Below are 23896 nucleotides of genomic sequence, written 5' to 3' on the forward strand. Positions count from 1 at the left end.
TACATCGTGTTCTTACAACCAAGACATATATGGTTGTCTTAAAGATTATTTACATTTTGATTAACTACTATGCCCAACAATTTTTATTTAATATTTTTTTAATTTGAGCCAAGAGTCTGTCGAAACAACCTCTCTACCTCTTAAAGATAGAAATAAGGTCTACATACAACCTATACTCCCCAAACTTCACTTGTGAGGTTTCATTAGGTATATTGTTGTTGTTGTTGTTGTATATTTTTAATTTGAAAAAAATTGGTGAATTTTAATGTATGACCAGATTACAAGTAGTCTTGAGAGTAAAGGTGCAATTGAGAACTTAGAGACGAGAATCTCCAATCTGTAAAGGTAGTTATGTATATCTGTTGAAAATCGCTTATATCATGTAAGATGCAAATGTAAGTTCCTTGCTCTTATTAAATTGATGGAAGAAGATTTCTTATCAAGAAAAGGATAAATTCATGCAATATGTGCTGATCTTTTTTTTTTACATCTCTAGAGACAAGAATTAAGATTTGATTGACATGATTTTGAATTGTAATAGACTTATCAGCATAATTATTTCTTCTTATCTCAGGACCTAATGGTGGATAGGCTTGCAATTAATTTGTTTGGGCCTGTCCATTAAAGCCATCGCCACTTTCCACTCTCGCTGGAAATTCGATTGGCGAATTCAGTATGTAATAATTTTTTTTTTTTTTTTTTATTTTTTTTTATTGGGAACAGACCCTACACGAGGCTCCCACCTCTCGTGCACAGTCAGGGGTTGAGCATCACCCCCAAGCCTTACCATAAATAATCAAAATAAAATACAAGGAGGGGGACATAAACCTTACCTCCGATCCTATGGTGGTTCATAAGTCGGCTAACCTCTTAAGGTCGGCTAACTCATCCCCGATACAGAAAGAGACTAACTAGAACTAGAAAGCATTAAACCTGTGAGAGGACTCCTCTCGGTACAAATCAACTAAGAAAGCATAAATGAGGGAGACTCTCCCCTTCCATGAGAATACAAGAAAGTAGCCTACACTAGTCCTATTCAAGAACAAGTATACGAACCTTCTATCTCACATGGGTTGGGGAAATTCTTTTCATCTTTGCTTTTTTTAGACATTTCGTACCAAGTAGGTCCAAGGAAAATTGCAGCAACACCAATCGTAGCCAAGTTGGTAAAATTAGAGATAAACATGTTCAAGAAGGTTGTTTTATCCTTTTTAATCTTCTTCTCCTGAAGCTTGCCATTCCTATCTTGTCTAGCTTTATGTAGCCCTTGGTTTCTTGTGGAAGTTGTTGAAGGTTGTAGAAGTGTTGTGTATTATCAAGTGTATGGCTGTACTTAGATAATGTATCAGCTGGAAAATTTGCTTCCCGAAAAACATGTTTGCATTGGAAGTATTCTAGCAGTCGGACCAGTTGTTGGAGTTCATTAACGTAGTTTTGAATGTTCCAGGGTGGTTTGATGTCCAGATTCAGCCACTTGATCACAAGTTCCGAATCTACTTCCAATATTACTCTATTATAACCATGTTGAATGCACCAATTAATGCCAAAACTGGCTGCCTGCACTTCCGCTTGATTATTTGTTCCAACTCCCAAAGGAGAGGCAAAAGCATATATCAAATTACCCTTATGATCCCTTACTATTCCTCCTGCTCCTATCTTTCCTGGGTTGCCTATGGCACTCCCATCAGTGTTAAGTTTAACTATGTTAGGGGGGGTTTGAGCCATTTAACCTGGGTTACTTTTATGTCATGCTTACAGTTTTCTATCCAAATAATTAGATCTTTCCAAACTGGTGGCCATTGGATATATGGAAAAACTGTGGTAATAAGCATGTATATTTCTTTGATTATATTGAACTTCACCCTAGTAGTACTAGATTTCTTTCCTCCATATTTACTTGCACACCTGTTCTTCCAGACATTCCAGCAAATAAATATAGGGAGGGCTTGCAACATGAGTTTATGTACAGCATTGTTTGGTTTGTAGGTCCACCATCTCATCAAGATGTCTCTAATGGAGTTGTGGTCCTGCCTGATTCCCCCCCAGTTGGAGAAATATGTCCAGATGTGTTTAGCAAAGCTTCCAGAGACAAATATGTGTTCTATGTTGTCCAAACCAGGCCTGTAGCAGCATGAGCACTCTGCAGTTTCTCTCCCAAAAGAAATCAGTTTATCATTGGTTGGCAGTTTGTGTCTCAATGCTCTCCAAAGCAAGAATGAAGCCTTGAAAGGGATGTTAGTATGCCATGTCATCCTATCTATCAATGTCTTGTTTTTTTTCTTTCTCACATTTTCCCAAGCTGATTTACAAGTGAAATTTCCATGTGATTGCAGCTTCCATTGAACTTGATCTAATGTGTTTTGTTGGTACATGATTTTAGTATTGAGAATTGTGTGTATCATGTGTTGAGGGAAAATAAGTTGCATTACTTATTGGGAGAAAGGGAAAATAAGTTGCATTACTTAGCGTGGAACTATAATCACTATAATTATTTGTTGAACTCTAATTTTTTTTTGAAAATAGACAACAGGTAATAAACTATTCTAGCCTTGCTGATTTCAATCCTCAAGTAGCAATGATTCACCTAGAGGTTTGATGCATTAGAATTCAACCAAAGTCATTATGGGAGCCAGAAAGATGAAAGTCAACAAGCTAAATATCCTCAAGGAAGCAACAATTATGATACAAAGTTGTAACGTATTTAGGAAATGAAGAACTCAACTATTCTGAGATACATTTTTCTCCTTTGAGTCAATTTGTGGCATTTCATACTTTATGATGTAGCAATATCTATAAAGATTAGATAGAGTAGATATTTAATTAATTATTTTTGCTACTTTTTACCATTATTTCTTTGGATTAACAACCAATAAATGTATGAATAAACCTGATTTAGTTGAAGGAATTCTGTTGTCTTAGTGTATTTTATGTATCAATATCTATCTTCTCGATTTCAACAATAGATCATTATGCATTAATCAAATCTATCTTTGGAGGCGTTTACTTTACCAATTTGTATATAAGAGGTTGTAGAGCCGGTAATATGTGTGTGCACCAATGAAGGGGTAATAGTGTTGTGTACAAAACATATTTTAGAGTCTTGCATACAAAAATATATTTTAGATTTACAGTAAAACCTCTATAAATGCATATGCTTGAGCCTTGAAAAAAATATTTATTTATCGAGATTATTAGTTTATCGATAAATGCATAAAATATTTATTTTTCGATAAATAAATATTTATTATTTTAGAGAGTATTTTACAGTAAAATTCAAATATTTTTTTTCTAAAATAATAATATGCAAAGACTATTATTTAAATTTAGAAAACTAAAAAGTGTAGTCTTTGCATATTATTATTTAAATCTAGAAAAGCTAAACGAATTTAGTGAAGTTTAATATTTCTAATTGTATTCATGTATATAGAATATGAAGAGATTTTATGTTAACTATAAAAGGAAAAAGCTAGATGTTTAAAAATCATAATCCAAGTATAATGTCTTTTTATCATTTGAAAGACGTACAAAAATTATTTTTACCAATAAAATAAGAAACGCAATACGTGAGCATAAGAAAGAGAATCCAACTATTAGCCAAAAAGATTTGCAAGCATGGGTGAAACAAAAGTTTGATTTGACTATTAGTCAATCAACAATATCGCACATTTTCAAAAGGTCGGCAGAGTATTTATCAAATGATAAGAAAAATAGCAATGCCAAGAGGCATAAACTGGCAAAATACAATCAACTATAGAATCATATTTTAAAAAAAAATAGTTATTTGTCTAGTATTATTGATTGATTAAATATATATAAATTTTTGATGTATTCTAGTAATTATTATTTTATATTTTTTCTAAATTTTTAATTGTTATCTAATGTATTTAGCGAGAATATCACTTTAATATAAATGGCTAAAGTCCAAATCAAAAAAAATAATTTATTTAGCGAGATTATTATTTTATTAAAGTTTTACAGTACTATCTTCTCTTATGAATTGACCAGTCAATTAATAAATGAGTAAGAGCTTCGAGAAAAAATCTATTCCTCCTTTGGGTTTCTAGTCTCCTTCCCCATGACTTGGTACATTAGAAGCAGCTTGTTCTAGGTTTCTTCCCAATTTGTCTATTAAACCTAATCAACGGTACACACCTGAAAGTCCGTCTTACAATTTCCACCCGCTGCCTTACGCATGCCACACGGATTCTGCCACTCTCAATATACATATATAGGGTGTCAACAATTTAGTTCCTTACCAATTCTATTTGTCTTTTGGACAATCTCATAACACACCAGGACAATTATACATATTTTTTCTCTTGATTGATCATAAGACTAATTCATGGCAGAATACAAACAGCACCAACGCCTATTTGGCCGTTTTGATAAGAACAGAGACGGGAAAATATCAGCCGAGGAGCTTCAACAATGTGTCCACTTGATCGGCAAAGACATGTCGTATGAGGAAGCAAAGGCTGCAGTTGAGCTCAATGATTCGGACAATGATGGCTTGTTGGATTTCGAAGATTTTGTGAGATTAATTGAAGGTGGAAGCGAAGAAGAGAAGACGCACGAGTTGAAGGAGGCGTTCAGGATGTATGAATTGGAAGGATGTGGATGCATAACGCCTGAGAGTTTGAATAGAATGCTTGCTAGATTGGGAGAATCAAGAACAATTGATGAATGCAGAGGAATGATTTGCCGCTATGATATTGATGGCGATGGGCTCCTTAATTTTGATGAGTTTGAGATTATGATGCGTTGCTAGTAATACTGAGGGGTTGGTTTCTCAATTTTTCACGTTATTATCTCATAAAGTCGTCTTTCTTTCTGATTTCAATTTCCGAAAATGACTTTCTGAGATAATAATTATTAGTCGAGTAACCATTGAGAAATCACTCTATACTAGTTAGAGACCTAGTTGTTTGCCCTTGCTACTTTGTTTCTGCTTTCTTTGATTCTTCTATTCTTTCAGTATTTTGGTTGATCTGTGGATGACTCATTCTTTCTGTATATTTGTAACAGATTACACATATATATTTGTTATTTTTCTCCATTAAATCCCACATTTTGTGCTTGATAACACTGCCACTATGATCTGTAATATACCTTTCGTTTTACCTTTTGGGGTGTCCTTTGAATCAAGAACTTTTTATTAGAAAGTCGGAATATATTTGGGAGATGAACTGAAAATTGATTGATAACAGTAGCTACATAAGAAGATTACTGTTGATTAAAAGTAGCTATATAGTTGCTCAGTAAGTACATACTATTTACAAGTAACAGTAACAATAAACAGAATAAACTCTCTTCTCCTATATTGCCTTGAGTACATAGGACATAGGAAATCCAGAAATTATGACTCATAAAAACCTTACAACAAGTTAAACACCTGAAAAACTAGTCACTTTACACTTCACAAAAATCACATGGTAGTACTGGTGGCTTCAGCCTTGAACAAAGGTTTGCAAGAGCTTTCAGAGAGTATGAGTTGCTCCTCCCCTTCCAGTAATTCTTCAACCAATCTTGACAACTTCTCCACAATTTCACCAGCATTTGGTCTTAATGACGGCTCTTCCTCCACACATGCTCTAGCCAAATTTGCCAATGTCACCGCTGCATCAAATGAATAATTCTCTCCCAATGCACTGTCTACCCATTCCCTTAGCTCCTCTGCGTTCTCTGACTCCAAAATGACCTTTATTTTCTCAGAGAGTGCTACTTCATCTTCTCCTTCAGTTCCATTGCAACTACTTGTAGGTGTTTGGCCTGATAACACCTCAAGCAATATCACCCCGAAAGCAAAGATATCAATGCTCGGGGCAATGATTTCTCGTTTCAGACACTCTGGAGCCAGGTAACCTTTTGCAACATCATCTTCAACAAATCGAGACATGCCAAAATTACCAACTTTAGCCTTGAATTCCTCATCAAGAAAAATGTTCCGGCTCTTTATATTTCGATGAACATAAATAGGATCCATGATATGGTGCATAAATTGCAAGGCAGTGGCTACATCTAAACAGATCCTTAGCCTCTGATTCCATGTCAAGAAACAATCACATGAAGCAATGAATTGGTTTTTCATTGCTAGACCACCATGAAGCCAGTCCTTTAATGAACCATTTTTCGCGTATTCAAACACCAAGAATGAATCAGGGCCCTCTGTCACGCACGTCCCTAAGAGCCTAATGATATTCGGGTGATGATGAATCGCATCATTAAATAACCCAAAATCTACTTTTGATATACTGCAAGTCTCCATCTGTTTGATTGCCAAATTTTTACCACTGATCCGGCCATGGAATACAGAATCCTCGATAAGGTTTGAGGAATCTAATTCCTCTGTTGCCTTCTTTATCTCCTCAATAGTATAGGTCTCAACCAATAGCTTATGTGAGGTGGCATCAATAATCTGACCATCAAGATCATTTTGTGACCCGTCGAATGAAACTTTCTTTTCACTCGTAGTTCTCACACTCAAACTTAACTTTTGTAGCTCCGTATCTCCTTCCTTACGCGAATTATCCCTTTTCCTCTTGAGGAAATAAAACAGGAGAACTGCTGCAAGTGCGACAATTGCCACGAAGGCAACCACAGCAACAGCAATATAAACTCTCATCATCCTCATTTTGGACTTCTTTTTATGTATTTTGGATGACGCGATGCTTGCTGCTGGATATCCCAAATTCGGTTGCTGAGGTTTCGTGAATGATCCAAGTTTGGGTTTACCTGTTGAGGCATGATATGGTTAAGTAACTAAATATGTGCTTTCTAACAACTTAAACTTGTTACACAAATTCAACACGTTATCAGAGCAGACATGGGACATGTAAGGAGGCATGTTTAGACATAATATAATTAAAGTGTGCTCGCTCTAATTAAATGTAACTCACCTTCGAGAGGAATCAAAAGAGTTGAAGCTGGTGAAAGGCTAAAACTCCCTCCTCCTGATTTTCGATTGACGTCAATTATTCTTTCAGCAGTTGTATTGAAGCTGATTGCTAAAGCTGCAAGCGTATCGCCTTGCTTCACGGGGTATGAGAGCAAAAGTTTCGTCTGCAGACTAATTTCATCTGGAGAAGGACAAGCACATCTCAATGGAATCGACAATAGAATTTTCTCAGAGAGACCCCAAGGAGTAACATTTGGGTTTTTCTCCTGAATTGCTTTGCAAGTTGTTAAACCTTCTAAAGATTGAGCAATGCTGTAAAAGCTCTCACCTTTAATAGTGGTTTTCGTTATCTCTGATTCAAATAAACCACCAATGCATTTACAATCTAATGGAATTATTAAAGGCTGATCAATTGCAAGAAACTCTGTATCTGGAGAAAATCCATTTGCTTCTCCAAGAACGTATCGATTGATACCCAAATAAGAGCTCAGATTGAAAAGAGAATAGTAAAATGAATTAGTCCGAAGAATTGCAAATGTCCCACATTGTAACGGATGCACGTTACGGTCACATCGATAGCCAGAAGCAACTGGACATTTCGACTCGCAGCTTAGTAAGTCCTCTCCAAGAGCAGAAAGAGTAACAAAGAAGAAAAATAGGATAGCCCGAAATTGAAGATCGACTATCATAGTTTAACTAATTAAGTCAAGTGAAGGACCACTCTATGGCAAGGCATAAAAAGGTTGGTCTATGGCAGGGCAAGTAAATGAATATTTTGGATCTTTACAAATCGGCGTATAAAAAGGTAGAATATTTCGGACAAGAGTCTTGGATGCTGTAATTCTTGTTTATATTTTAGAAGGGTCTGCACTTGTTTGTGGCTACTTTTTGAGGTTGTTTGGTCGCTGGTTAGAATTTTGCAATTAGTTATGTATTTTTTGTAATATGAGTGTTAGTTATTTCATTTTCTACTCCTCGTAAGATAATATACATCAATTCTCCATAACTTATATATGTATTAGTTATGTGGTTTTTAAATTAAAAATCAAACATTGTATTAATTTTATAAATGAATAAATAAATACATAAGGGCCACCAAACTTAAGTACATTTTAAATGGCTATCCGTCATGATTATCCCCTCAACCACCTTCACAAATTCCTTTTGGTTTTCGAAACTTCTGTATTTATTTATGCGCATACATGAACTTGGAAAAAGGTCATCTTGCTTTGGAAGAATGTTGAGCAACAAATGAATCATGAATGTACATGCATTGGGGTAAGAAAATCAAATGAAAATCTGTTAAAAGTTTAGAAAACCAAGTTACTAGTAATTTAATGGACCAGTGGGGCGGTCGGGAAGACCCCTCGTATGGATAAATATATGTTTGTTATACGAGAAGACAGGGAGGGGGATATCTGATGGAATTTTTCTATATTGAAGAGTTTGACTACATGTTAGGGTATTAGTGTTGGAATGTATGCGTCCACTATATTAAGGGATCAAGTCCCTTTGAACTAAAACATAATAATAATAAGTAGAATACAGAAGTAATTAACACAAGATTTTTATGTGGAAAAACTCCTCGCTCAAGGGAGAAACAACCACTACCTGTTTCACAGAATTTCCTCAACCATTCTTCACTAAGAGGCAAGAGCAAAGTAATCTATTATAACCTACTGTAACTAGATGCTAACCCTCTCCACCATCCCCTGACTTTCTACAACTCTATCACAGAATTTTGAGCCTAAGCAATACAACTATCGTCCACTACACAACTACAGCTTAGTTAATATAGCCTGATCAATGTTTCTTTATAAGTTAGAAACTGATCTTACAAGGTTTAATTGCTCAAATACAATAACACCTAAGGAAAACTCCACTATACGTGCTCGATCAGGTCCCTTGAGTGCAGATATTGTATGTTGTTCCTTGAGAGAATAAACTGATAGATCTTTTTAATAATTCTCAAAAAGCACACTTGTTTTTTTTTTGAAAAGTTTCTTTTTAGTTGTGCAATGAGAGAAACCTCGACATCTCTCATTGGTGCAGTAGTGTACAGTCCACAGAACCAACAGACACCTTTTCACCAACCTGTCAGACGTTACAGCTTGAAGTTCATACGACCTGAACTCTCTATTAGTTCCCATGGTTTGTTGATCATCAAAATATAAAACAACAATTAGATTAGTAGCCAAGAGGTAATCGTGTGTAGTAGGTTAGTAGGTAGTTATGTGCTGTCTCAAAATTTGTTAAGTGAATATATATATCTTATCATAAATATATTATTTTGGACAAAGTTAGCTACTGAGTTCTCCTTTTTTTCATTTTTGTGGGGAAAATGTGGAAGAAGAAAGAAGGTGCACGTGAGACCACATGCCCACCACCATTCTAGATAAATAAATAAAGAAATGAAAAAGGCCCATACATACAGAGGTGAGAACTACGAGATCAGTTGTCCGAGTTCTGCGGCCGAAGGTAAAAAAAAAAAAAAAAAAAAAGGTTTCTTTTGTGATAGACCCACATGACCAAGCTAGTGCTAGTAGTAGTAATAACATGTATATGTTAAAAATTTGGAAAACGAGTTTTACTAATTCACTGTTCATGAAGAGCATCTCCTTCATTTCACCATCGAATTCCAAGTGTTACAAATATGAGGAATCAAAGTTATTAGGGGTCTCAAGTTGCTAAGTACTAAAATTAGTTCATGATTCGCGCAAAAATAACTACCTAGAGTTATAGCTCATTCATTAGCTTTTTTTTTAGCTTAGACTCATTTTGATCTGTTCAATTTAATTCATTTAAAAGTTAGGTTGCATATGTTATTTAAATTAATAGATGAAAATATTTTTTATCAATTGCATATGTTTTATATATTAGATATTGCCATAATAATAGGGAAAAAGTTTATTTCATAATTAAAAACATTACAAGAGTAATGGAACCTAACACTTGTAGTAATGGAAATTGGGCAGCTGAAACTATGCATCAACCTTGAGAGTCTAGTGTTCCTAGAAGAATGCAACTTAGGTCAAAACAATAATGACTGATTTTCATCGGAAAAATACCAACTTCAGCTGATGGAAATATATTGTCATCACAGTTTGTATCTTTTTCAACTCCATCTGGACAGGCTTTTCATAACTTTTTGTAGTGTCAGGCTGGCTAATTGGAGTCTATGCCTCCTAGTTTAAAATCGAGACGTTTTACCTAAGTTGAGAAAGCATAAATCAACACGATTTTTTTAAGTTCTGATTTCTGAATTTATTAAATAGAGTAAACTCAAAGGAAAATAAGCTAAAATAAAAAAATAAATTAAAGTTTAGTTAGCTATCATCCCACTCAGGAACTAGAATGTAATTTAATCATTTTGCAGTGTATTTGAATATTAAAACTTATAATGTTTGCAGAGTTATACTGAAGCAGCAGCCACATCAACAATTTTTTATAGGTCACATAAACGTCATTAACCTACAAGAATACAAAACTTATGCGCATGAAAGTATATATTGCTAATTACACATGTATCAGTTCAGCCCATGGATCCAAAGGGAGGGCCCATGTCGTTATAGGCTTATAGCTAGCCCACGGAAGTAAGAGAGCAGACCATGATAAAGTACAAATATTTTCTATGATATAAAAATGCATCTACCCTATTCTACCAACAATTAAGTATTAACTATTTTAATCCTGTTTTTTTAAAAATAATTTTCACTCACTTTTAATGACCGGGAAAAAACTAAGATAATCTTTGTCATATTCTAGTGGCAATGAAGGAAAGCCACATAGGACTAGTTCGCATCCAAGTATGCTGTTATTTATTATAAATATCCAAAATACACAACAACAACAACTAAAATTGAAAAATAATTGTCGGGGTTAAGAGTTAAGACAAATTGAATTGAACAAGCAAAAAAGAGGCGTGGGGTTCATCGTGGCGCTAGCAGGCAAAGGAATTGCCCGTTACCCAATTAAAAAAAGAAACGAACACGACAAGTTGTTTTTTTTTTTCCTTCTGTTGATTAATGAAAGCTCTGTGTTCATTTCCCATCACATTAAGCATCTTAGACACTGCTTTTAATTCAAAATAATTATCGTTTTTATTATTTATTAATTAAAAGGGATGTTTAACTATTTATTTTTATTATTTCTGTCTCAAGATATAAATATTTACTTTAGTTATTTATCATAATTGAGAAATCTTCAAAAACAATTACTCTTTTTATTTCAACTTTCATGTTATTTGGTTTATATTGACTTGACACACTAAAGTGTATATATATAATTCACTAAACTAACCTTATTGATGATTTGAAACTCTAAATCATGCATTCACCAGATATTTTCAGTTCTTTAAAATTTTGAAAGGCTTTAAGTGTAGAATACCACCAGGGACGGTTCTATGCCTTACAAAATAAGGCACTTGCCTTATGCCCTAAATTTGAGGGGTCTCATTTTTCGCAATAGTAAAATTATTATAGGTATTTTTTAAAATAAAATAAAAATTATATTGTCCGCTTCAATTTCTATCTTCCTCTACAAATGCTTTTTTCATGGGCATCTTCTATTCAAAAGGATCTTATTCAATTCAATAGAAACTTAACTTCTACCCCAATTTTTTTTCTTTTCAGGCTAAATTGTTTTTAGTTTGATATTCAAATTTATTTATTTTATTAAACTTCAAAACTCCATGTGAAGTTAAAATCAGACAAACAAATTAAAATAGAGGGAATACTATTTATAGAAAAAATAAAATTTTCCTATAAAAAGAAGATTAAAAAACAATTTTGTATCTCAAAATATATAAATTAAAATTATAATTTTGCATGTTTAACCCCCCAAGAAGAATAGACTTTCAATTAAACAAATACTAAATATTATTCAAAATTGACTTTAGGTCATCAAAGTGATTAAGCCGCCCGATAATACCGCGAGTCCACGACTTGGGAGTTCATCTTCTCATATATACATAACAAGGCAATTAACTAACTATATTTTATTCTCTAAATCTAAAGAATGGAAGACAAACAGTTTCTTTTCACTTGTTCCTCTACAGGTACATAGAATAATATAATTGAACTGCTTAAATATCGACATTTTGGTATTGTGGGACAAAGAATTCAAGAAGGACCATTCCTAAAAAATTAGAACAGGTTAAGGGATTTTGTGTGTGACTACAAAGTCCATGGTAACAATTAGATGCAATTGGAAAAAAGGAACGTGCATAAACAAAAGAGTCATTTTCAGTTTCTGATAAGTCGACGAGTTTCATTTTTAAAATGATTTTAATCAGTGGGTGTCAGCATCAAAGTTTTAAGTGTTAGCATTAGCATGGCACTTGCATCTTTTTTTGTCAATTTAGTCGTCTTAAATGTTGTCCCTTTCAAAGTGCACGATAATGACATTAACAGCCCATTACGTTTATCAATTGATGATCCAAAATTAAATCGACTCTACTAATTAGATGACTCCCCTTCCAAACTCACCAAGCGTCGAATATCCCCACAAAGTTTACCAAAAATACATTATAGTTGATTATATTTAAGACCGGAGTAAAATCAATTTTAATACTATTAAAAACTTTAATTTTATTTATTTATCTTATACCACTATCCACGGATCCATCGTTGAGGATGCTCTAAAAGCATTTAAAACAAATAGTAGCTTATATGGAGTATTACCTTTCATTTGTTCATTATCACTATTACAAGGAAAAATGATTGAATTGGGCCAATTTGTTAATGAACTGGTGATTTTCCCTTATATAGAAGAAAAGAATGGATAACTAATCAAATAAGTCGATACTGATTGATTGCGCTTGAAAATCAAATTAATGACATATTACACGTTAATTAGGTGCCGACGCTTAATTTGCCTCCAATCGGAATGGGTCACGAATAAAGAATTGATCATTTTCTCTCTAAACTATTAATTATTTCGTCTTTTGCATTTGTTTCTTTAGATTTAGGCTAATAGTACTTTTGGTCCCTCAATTACTTATAAATTATTATTTTAATTCATATGATATCTCACCAAATATATTAAATCTTCAATGAATTTAATTGTGAGCTTTTGGTCCCTTTGCTAGTAAATATTTAAAAATTTATCATAATTATTAATCTCTAAGTCCTATATCACAAGGATCAAACGTAAAAGTTACAAATAACTTAGCGACTAAAATACTAAGTTTATCCCTTTATTTAGTTTTTTGGTTATGCATGGCTGCTCCGTACTAGTTTGAAAAATCCAAAACATAATTTATTTGAACTTGCATATAGAACTAGGGGGTTTGCAAATTGTTAATAATGAATTGTCAATATTATCATTACCGATGAAACAGAAAAGTTGTCAATATTATACTACAGTTCCCTGTTTTAGCATTTTAGAATCCAGAACAAATCAACATATATAGTTGCAATTGGAACGAAAAAGAAACGGTCCGCAATTTATTTGAAAATGCATAAAAGGCCACTCAATTCTGGACTTAATTAATTAAAATGGACATTTCGCTGGGAGGTGAACGATAATAATGTGTGATTTAACCAAAAGAAAATACTGCACTAGCAGCGAGATGATTATTTTATTTTTTTAGAAAAAAAAGCACTTCGCTACACTAGTAGCGAGATGATGATAAAAAGAAATTAAAATCGCTAATCACTGAGCGAGATGTAAAAAGTATACGTTAAACAAACGACCATTATAACACACAACATTATCACTCACTTCCCAGCAAAATGTCCCTTTTGGTCAGCCCAAAATTGAGTGGCTCTTTATGATTTTGGAGGAAAAAAGTGAGTATTTTAACTCCGAACTCAAGAAAAACACTTCTATGTGAAAAAGAAAATATGCCAAAAAAGTGTTCAAATCTTGAGTTGTAAAATTTCCTTTTTCTATAAAGCTAAAGTTAAAGACTAATTATTAGGATGAGCAAAAGATTGGACTTGTCTTAGAGTAGTTAAAAACTTTTAATTTTGATAATCTTCATGTTCTTTCTGTTTTGTTTTGTGTGCGGTGGGTTTGGATGAGGATATAGAGTCAGTCAATACTGTCATTTCATTTCCCTTGTCAAGGAATAATAAAGTTCAGTAGGCAGGAGTATGTGTCATCAAAACTTATCTAAAATCTATTCTTTCTTATAACCATCTGCTAATAGAAATTTAGTGATGTGATTAATTTTAATTTATATTATATCAATAAATAGTGTTTCGTTATTATTGCTTGAAGTTTTAATATACATGTTTACATATAGAGTTTCGAGGGAAATCTCTAAAAAAAATAATTCTAACTTGTATCTTGCCGTGTGATTTAATACTTTAGAAAGTTATATTTGCATAAATTGGTAAAAATATCATTTTTACATATAAATGTTTTTGAATCTTTTGATAGAAGGGAAGCTTTAAATGTAGCTATAAAGGGAGTTCAAAAATTATTCTCTGTCACAATTTCAAATAATAAGCGCAACATATGTGTATTTTTTTTCAATTCCTTATTAATAATGATACCTGGCTGGCTGACGACTCCAATTAGAATTTCCTTTTCCTTTTTTTCAATAAAAATTAACTAGTTAATTTTTTGGTAGTTTTATTTTGAAAAATAAAACATCAAGCACATCTATTAATTAGTTTCGCAACCTTAACTATAATAAGGTAACTCTCAAATCAAAAGGCAATTCGGATTAAAACATTTCATCGCGCAATGGGAAAATAATTAGAATATGGATATGGTAGTTAAATATTTGTTAATTTCATGCGCGTTCGAGTTGTGTCTAAATATTACGCATGTTTTACACGGATAAAACAATATATTTATAGCGAGAAAAAGATAATCCAAGAAAGAGAAAATAATACTTCCACGAAATTTCATATCAGTAGTTTGGTTTTGTTTTTGCTGGTACCTACTCTTTGACTTGCCACATATCCCCATTCAATTATTTCAAGCCAAAGCATTCTGTATTTATGTACATTTTTCTTTCCAAAGTCTAGACTTTAAAAGTAGTTTGTGGTTCTTTCTAAGTTTTTTGAAACTATTTATGATGAAGAAAATGTACGTGAACACTTCTTTAATGGAGTAACCTTTTAAAGAATGCAAACAAAAAATAATAGAGCCAGGCATGCACACACCTTTTTTGAAGAAAAAAAAACCAAAAGAATGCCTAAACAAACTAATTCCTATCTCTTATAAAACAAACTAACTTAACAAATTAATAATAAAAAGAGACACTAAAAGAAAGAGAGAGTTGAGAGAATATCAGTGTAATGACAATCTTCAAATCAGTGTATGTATTACAATCTGCGTAAGGCTATTTATAGTCTGAAAAATTATGAAGATAAAGGGAGATAGCCATGGCAATTTGTCATTAGTGGGTCCCTTAAAGAAAGTGGAAGATCCACTACTTTTCTTTCATAACATTCTCCCTAGGATGTTCACGTGTAATGTGCCTCATTAAAAACTTTATAAGAGACAATATAAATAGTTACCCTGAACACTCAGAGATATTGTGCCTTGTTAAAAACCTGACTAGAAAAAATCCAATGGGAAAAAAACAAGTGAAGAAAAAAGAGTACACACATCTGGTAATACGCCTTGAGTCCTGCCTCATTAAAAACCTTACCAGGAAAACCCTGTGGGACAAAATCTTGGTTAAGGAAAAAAAAGAGTACAGTGCGTATTTTACTCCCCTGATGAAAACTTCATTTGATATTTTGGAGACAATGCATTCCAATCTTATATCTTAGCTTCTCAAAAATTGATGTTGGTAATGCCTTTGTGAATAAATCTGCAAGATGATCACTCGAACGAACTTGTTATACATCAATATCACCATTCTTCTAGACATCATGTGTGCAGAATAATTTTGGTGAAATATGTTTCGTCCTGTCTCTTTTTATGAAGCCACCTTTCAATTGAGCTATGCATGCAACATTGTCTTCGAATATAACTGTGGTACTTTGACATTATTTTTCAGGCCGCATCTTTCTTTGATGAACTAAATCATTGATCTCAACCACACATATTCTCTACTTGCTTCATGAATTGTTATTATTCAGCATGATTTGAAGAAGTAGCAACAATAGACTACTTTATAGATCATCATGATATAGCAGTTCCTTCGTATATAAATAGATAGCCTGTTTGAGATCGAGATTTATGTGGGTATGATAAATAACCTGCAACTGCATAACCGATAAGGTTTGCACAACCTTTGTTAGTATAAAACAAACTCATATCAATGGTACCCTCTAGGTATCGCAAAATATGCTTGATACCGTTCTAATGTCTTTGTGTTAGGGATGAACTATAACTTGCTAGTAAATTAATAGAAAATGTTATATTAGGCCTGTTGCGTTGGCCAGATACATATGTGCACCAATAGCATTGAGATATGTTACTTCAGGACCAAGAATTTCTTTATTCTCTTCTGGAGGTTGAAATGGATCTTTATCCACTTCAAGTGATTGAACAACCATTGGAGTACTTAATGGATGTGCTTTGTCCATGTAAAATCGTTTTAAGATTTTCTCACTGTAGGCAGATTAGTGGACAAAGACCCCGTCTGCTAAATGTTTAATTTGCAGACTCAGACAAAATTTTGTCTTTCCAAGATCTTTCATCTCAAATTCTTTTTTTAGGTATTCAATCGCCTTTTGGACCTCTTCAGGGGTTCCAATGAGATTTATGCCATCAACATAAATGGCGAGTATAACAAACTTTGATTTTTTTTCTTAATAAAAAAATATGGACAAATGACATCATTTATATAACCTTCATTTATCAACTACTCAATAAGGCGATTACACCAAATACATCCTAATTGTTTCAGACCATATAATGATCTTTGCAATTTGATTGAGTATATCTCTCGAGACTTAGTACATGCTTCAGGAAATTTTAATTCTTCTGGATTTTCATGTAAATTTTATTATCAAGTGAACCATAAAGGTAAGCTGTAACTACATTCATTAGATGTATTTCAAGATTTTTATGTACAACCAAACTGATGAGATATCAAAAAGTTATTCAATTCATAACTAGTGAATATGTTTCTTCATAGTTGACCGCGGGTCTTTGAGAGAATACTTTTGCAACAAGGCGTGCCTTGTATTTTACAATTTCATTTCTCTCATTTTGTTTTCGCACAAAAACTCATTTATAGCCAACTGGTTTTACACCTCTAGGTGTATTTTGGCATCTAGTGCCCATGATGAGTAGCCTTTTTCAGATATATCAAAAACAATAAATTCAAGTTTAGAGATATTAGACATTTTAAGAAAATAAAATTCTTACCCTTTTGTTAACCTTTTAAAATAGCTCGAAGTGATGAAGTCTCGTGTTGCTAACGTGTTATAAAACAAACGAACTTAGCAAATTAATAAGAAAGAGAGACAGTAAAAAAAAAAGAGTTGAGAAAATATCAATGTAATGACAATTCTTCAAATTAGTGTATATATTACAATCTACGTAAGTCTATTTATAGCCTGAAAAGTTATGAAGATAAGGAAAATAGCAATGGCAATTTACCATTAGTGGATCGCTTAAGGAAAGTGGAACATCCACTACTTTTCTTTCATAACACTATTCATATTTTTATTTAATTAATAAATAACAACAAAAATAAATTATATAATTTCACAAGTGAAATCTGTAGAATATAGAATATAAGCCTATTTTATTTCAGATCTTATCCTATAAATCCTCTACTCAACAAATAAATAAATTGGTAAATAGCAATTGTCTCTGCTATTCCTTTTCCTTTGTTTGACATTTCTGTAAATCTTCCACGCTATTAACAACGTTGTAATAAATAAATGACCACGTTGTGCGTGATCGATGCTTGAAAATAAAATTCAGATGAAAAAATAATCATACTGCAATATTGACAGCTGTGTGAGCTTAGGACAAACCTGAATATATAAATATGTCATTTAATTTTAATTTATCTCATCTAACTTTAGTTATATATAAATAAACACTTAAATTGTACAATTATGTGGCATAACACAGGTAAGACGTTACGTAGAATGGTCGCATCGAATGTGAATTGTCACTTCGAATGTCAAGTAGAACGCGTGTCAACTTGTTCAACTATATACAAATTTAAATATTTATTTATACATATTTAAAATTAAAAAATTAAATAAGCCAAAATGAAAAAGTACATTTAGGTATTATGCCAATTTAAATACTAGCAGAGAAAGGTAATTTCCATTCAGAAATGGGATTGGGAAGGGGAAGCACGTCTTTATATGGATCAGTAATGCAAATTAAATTGGTTGCATGGACTTTCACATGGCTATAGTATTTTTTTTCTTAAACAAATAGAGTCAATCATTCAATAATGATATGCCATTCCTCCATGCTGATACGAAGGAGAAGGTAATCATAACATTTTAGAGTAATGGATAAAAGTGTCACAACAATGAGTAATTAATGTAACACCTACACAATAATGCCTTTGTATTATGAGTACTTCATTGACAAATCAACTCTAAGAAGTATTGCCTTGATTCCATTCATATTATTTGTTCTTTTAAGATCGATGTTGCATTATTTTAAAGATTTACTTTAGCAATAATTTTTTTAATAATCTTCATTATATAAGTATTTATTCTCTTTATCTTAAATTTTGTGATATCTTTTTACTTATTGAAAGCTAATTTAACAAATTGTTCATAAAATTATCGGAATCTCAAAAATTAAAATAAAAATAGTATCAAAATTTTATCTCTCTCTTTGTTTTTTTTAAATAAAAAATGTCATACTCAACTAGCTTTTTACCTCCGATGTAGAAATACTTTATTCTTTCAAGAGGTTACTTTGTGAGATCGTTATACTGAATAAATTTGTTGACGTGTGCTAAACTAATAAGAAAATCAAACGAGAGTAATAAATAATTCCTTATTTTCAAAATGTCAGGTATTTGATAAAATGATTAGTATTATATACAAAATGAAGTAAATAATTTACCAAAAAAAATGATTCTGATTTCTAAATAGTCAAAAAATGCTTGTTTAGGAAAACTCAAAGCAGAATTAATTGGAGGGAGAGAATTCAAACACGGAGTTTTATGCCCACGTCAATTACAAACTTGCAACTAAAATCGAGACACAAAAAGTGGAATTCCAAAATTCCCCCACTATCTTTTTACATTATTCTTTTCGGATTCATCTATTTTTATTATTGAATTATGCTCAGTAGTTGGTTTAATAATAGCTCTAATATCTTCTATCCATAAATTAAAAAATTCGATTGTTATCAAAATGATTCTCTTTTTGTTTTTTCTTAACCTACCACGACATCTAAAGAATTAAAAACGTAAATACTCTATATTTCAGCATATTAGTACACGTTATGAACTCGTAAGAAAAGCCAAAACTCATTTAAATTATTTTAATTTATTTATCTAATTTTAATTATTCATAAAATTTTAAAAAATAACTGAATTTTTTGAATTAAATAATCTCAAATTAAAAATACATAGAATAGATCATAATATTAATTCTAAACTTTTTTTTATTAAGTAGACAAAAAATAAATAGCGTATGAGGTCGTAAGAAAAGCCAAATCTCAACTAAATTATTTATTTACAATAATACAAATCTTTTTAGGTAGGACCCACCCACTTTCTCCATTACAAATTACGATAATTTGGTATTGAAAACCTCCACAATTTTGATATAATATTTTGCTCTACTCTGTTGTCGACGGATTTCAACAATTTGTCCCTTCTTTGCCAAAGCGTAACGCCCCCTTTTTACTGCATTTTCTCCTTCGACTGACTGTCTTCTTAGATTCTCGCGGGGCAAATCAAGTGTTTTCTGTTAGCAATGGGTTCGTCTGCTTCAGTGCATAAAGACCCAAAATCAGCAATGAAGTTCCGTCTTGTTTTTGCTTCTAAAACTGACAAGCTCATCAGTCCTTCACCCATCAAAGATAAACCTCTTGATAATGCTGAAATCAAACTCCCTCATCCTCAAATCAAATCACAACGTTCACCGGTCGTACCCGTAACTAGTTTTAGCGACTATGGTACGATCTTTTTGCTTTACCTTTTTCGTTTTCCTGTCGGATTACTTTTTTTGGGTTTCCGTTTTTTATATATTTTGATGTTGATTTCACTTTCTATTCGCCGCTTTTGTGTGGGGTTTCTGGTGATTAAAAATAAAAAAAGGAAAATTGATGCTTTTCATGTGAAACACTTTTTCTGAAGTTCAAATTTTGAGTTAGTCTGATGTTGCGCTGCTAGTTTCTTCTATTTGTTAAGGAAATTGGTAGTCCTAATGAAAAATTATCTGTTTTTTCTTATGTTTTAGAAAATTATAGAGATGTTCTATTTGATCTGAAAGTCATGATTAACATGTTGATTTCTGGTACGATCATTCAACTAATAGTTACTGACTTTGAGATAATAACTGTAAGTTGGAGAATGACCATCAACTCCATGATTAACACAATTCCTGTTCAAATTAGTTGTTAATGAAACTGAGAAAATTACAATTTTTAATAATTTAAGTATGTTCTTTTTCTTTTTATGTCTGCTGTGTATTCCTTTATGCAATTACGGAAGATTGACTAACGAGCTATTGTTAAAATCATGTGTAATGCCAAAATTCTCTTATTGGTGGGGCCCATCTGCAGCACATGTTGTCGTGGCACTACTATTTTTTATTTGCTGGAGACGACCTCTCAAAAAAAGAAAAAAAGAAAAGAAAGAGACACCCTGTAGCTTAATGTGAAGAATTCAATAGAAGAGTCATTGTCAATATTCTTTATATTCAATCCAGATGGGTTTGTCATTATAAAAATGGATGTATAATATATGTGTAATCCATGTATAATACGTGTATAATCTGTGTATACCGGCTAGGACAAGTAGACAATGAATACTGGCTGCTATTTGTGTAAAGATCCCATTTTACAGGGAAAATTGGCTGCTTGTCTCATTTCATTATCTCTGCAAGCAGTGCTAACCTCAGTTGAGATTGGCATGTTTACTTCAGCGACTTTTCTTGTTTGGTAGCTCTAGTATAGTCCTCTAAGATTAGTTTCATATTGCCAATGGTGTTGCATGTAATTCCCTTCTAGTCATGTTTCGTTATGATAGTCGAGGGGATCTTTCATTGACTACTTTCAAGCTATCCGATGCAGCGCCTTGTTTTCTGGAATATTTGTCTGGTAATAACCCTCTCTATTTAAAATAAGTTTCTTTTGTACATCTTATGCCAATGACAAAATGTATTGCAGTTTTTTACTGCAAAGACCGATTGCCTACTAGTTTAGTTTGCTCAGAAGTTACTAATTAGTTCTGTTTCTTGTCTTTTTGAGATGGATGGATTTATTTTGAATGTGATGTGTTGGGATTGTGTTGGAATAATGATGAAAAGGACATGATCTATGCTTTCTTTCAGTTTTCTTCTTTTGGTTCTCTAGTATCCTCAAGCTGATTTCACGAAACAGAGCCCACATTGCAAAGCTTTCAATAAATTTATATGCCTGGGCGTTCATAGATGAATTGCGATCAAGTTTTTGTGCATTGGTCATTATAATTAGTAATCTCATGATACCTTTTGTCTTTTCTAATAGCCTGAGGCATTCCTTTGTTTAGGTAGCAAGGAGGAGGCCTTCTTTGATTCCCAGGCCTGGTTGGAGTCAGATTGTGATGATGACTTCTTTAGTGTTAAGGGAGGTGAGACAGACCTTCGATACATGATGCTCTTTCCTTATTCTCCCTCCATCTTTCTTCTCGTGTTATTATATTCATATATTTGAAAATGTCTATTGCGCATTTCAACTGAGTCACTAGTAACTATTGACAAGACAATTTGAGAAGACGGATTCTACAAAATCTGGTATGGAAGGTACATAGTTTTTGCTAAGATAGGGATCAAAGTGTTAGGAACACTTCTTATTCTTGTTGGGAGCAGCCACCTTCTATTTAAAGTTATCATCATCGTCATTAATTCTTATAATCTATCTGTCTTCAATGCAGATTTTACACCATCACTTGGAAATACTCCTTCGCATGGAAATACACCTGTGCATCGAGGTTTGTTGGCTAGTAATTTGCTAGGGAACAGAACCTCTTTTGGAGAAAGACCTCCTGTTTCTTTACCGCAATCTTCTCCAAGACATAAGAGGAAAAATTTACTTGAGCTTTTCAAAGAAAGCTCAAGAAACCAGAATCCCATTGAGCAAGATGCTGGAGACAACCAAAATGGACAGGCTGTTGGTCTACAGCTACCACCTAAATCCACATCTAGCACACCTTACGTGCTGGTGTCTAGCGGCAAGAGCACCCCCGCAGGAAAATTCAAAAGTGAGGCCAAATCACTGAGGTCAGTACAATGTTGTCTTCCCAGGTTGAGTGGAAGCTTTAGGGAAAAGAGGAAGAGTATTGAGTCCTGCAAATAGCGTTGGCTAATAACTAGAACCCGGCTTTCATAAGTTCTCTATGTATGTATGTGCAAAGTGCACAAGGAATTGTGCACCTCTTGAGATCTGCATTTTGACCCTCAGTAGCCAATGGAGCTTGAGGGCCATGAGGTCAGGAGTGCATTGGCACCCACTTACTGTGTATAAACTTATAAAGAACAGCTTTGTTAATAAATTAACAAGGACGTACTCTATTTATGTATATGTTTCTTCTCCTTTCCTCTGTGGTCTGATTGATATTTCTCTTTTTTTGATGAACCAAAAAGAACCTAATGATGTTATTTAGTAAAACCTTGCATTTATTTACATATGGTGGGACTTCCCTTTCCTCAGGAAACTTCAATTTTGGAATTTAGGACTACTAGGCATAAAAACTAGAAAGGGGCCTGGATGATTGTTCATTTCTTTGTACAGATACAAATAACAAAGTAGGGGGTGTAGCGCATGGATACTTAGTTTTGACGCTGTCATTTATCTTGTATCAGCATTTCAAAAAAATTGCACGTATTACTTTATATGTACGGTGTTTGAAGTTTGTCTTGACAAAGTTCTGCCAGTTTTCGGTTGAACATTGGCCATGTGTGGCTGAAGTTCAGTTATTTTAGCTTGATTTTAGCCATTTTGTCCAAAGTTAATGTGCATACGGCTGAAGTTCAAACAAACAGATTGCAGTCGATCTATTTTTGGCGGAACTTCAGGTAGAATTAGATGAACTTTACTCATGTAACTTTAGACACTGTGTCTGACGTTTAGTTTTCAGACACCACTATTTAAAAAGGCTGGTATAGGATAAATGTGTCAATATAGGCTATCTTGCAAAAAATTACCAAAGTAGAGGGTGCATTTCTCTCTTAAATGGCCCAGGGCGGAGGACAGTGAACACTCCCAAGACTAGGTTTTGAGGCCCAAAAAAGCTCATACCCATCAAAATTCAAAAAGGGAAAATGGTCCATTTTATGGTCCATCAACCTATAAAGTTTTTTCGAAAAGAAGCTTTTATCAAGTTAAATAATAGGGACAATTTCAAATATATATAATAAACTAATTAATTTACAATAGATATAGCCATATTTTATTTACATAAAAAATAATCAAAATCATAGAAAATATACGGTGATTATACTCTGACTATACAATATAGATTACTTATACATGAGCTATACACTGAATATACATTATGATACACTCAAAAACTGAATATAGCTTGACTATACATAAAATATACACTGACTATACATGTCTATACAACAAATGGTCCTTTTTTTTAGTAATTACTTTGGCCGAATGGCTACTGGGTGTAATTTTCCCTAAATAATATCTCATCACCATGTTCCTTATAATTTAAAGTCCTCAATTGTATCTGAAAAGGATTTCTCAATTTACCCTCTTTTGTGTAAAAGGGATTTGAACCAACAACAATATATTCATTGAAATTTCACAAGCTAGGTCTGAAGAGGGTGATGTGTACGCAATCTTATCCTTACCCGATGATCTTTCCCAATTTATTGCGTCACCCTTTCAATGGGTTTTTTATCTCCCTTCTTTTTTTCGTATAATATGGGCTGCCTTTAC

General features: G+C 33.0%; 3 protein-coding genes across 3 annotated transcripts; 2 read left to right on the forward strand and 1 right to left on the reverse strand.

The window, feature by feature from the left end:
- The first annotated feature begins 4117 nt into the window (after positions 1 to 4117).
- On the forward strand, positions 4118 to 5083 carry LOC129875213 (putative calcium-binding protein CML19). The gene has a single exon (XM_055950660.1). The coding sequence runs from the start codon at positions 4343 to 4345 to the stop codon at positions 4766 to 4768; it is 426 nt and encodes a 141-aa protein (XP_055806635.1). The 5' UTR covers positions 4118 to 4342; the 3' UTR covers positions 4769 to 5083.
- A 27-nt stretch (positions 5084 to 5110) lies between these two features.
- Positions 5111 to 7754, reverse strand: LOC129875212 (protein LYK2). Its single transcript, XM_055950659.1, has 2 exons — positions 6897 to 7754; positions 5111 to 6732 (listed from the first exon to the last, which is right to left on the reverse strand). Exons 1-2 carry the CDS (start codon positions 7582 to 7584, stop codon positions 5426 to 5428), a joined length of 1995 nt encoding a protein of 664 aa, XP_055806634.1. The 5' UTR covers positions 7585 to 7754; the 3' UTR covers positions 5111 to 5425.
- An 11741-nt stretch (positions 7755 to 19495) lies between these two features.
- LOC129874568 (uncharacterized protein At3g27210-like) lies at positions 19496 to 22543 on the forward strand. Its single transcript, XM_055949870.1, has 3 exons — positions 19496 to 19921; positions 21498 to 21578; positions 21882 to 22543. Exons 1-3 carry the CDS (start codon positions 19720 to 19722, stop codon positions 22301 to 22303), a joined length of 705 nt encoding a protein of 234 aa, XP_055805845.1. The 5' UTR covers positions 19496 to 19719; the 3' UTR covers positions 22304 to 22543.
- Positions 22544 to 23896: the final 1353 nt, after the last annotated feature.

This window comes from Solanum dulcamara, chromosome 11 (genome assembly GCF_947179165.1).
Source record: "Solanum dulcamara chromosome 11, daSolDulc1.2, whole genome shotgun sequence".
NCBI classification, from domain to species: Eukaryota; Viridiplantae; Streptophyta; class Magnoliopsida; order Solanales; family Solanaceae; genus Solanum; species Solanum dulcamara.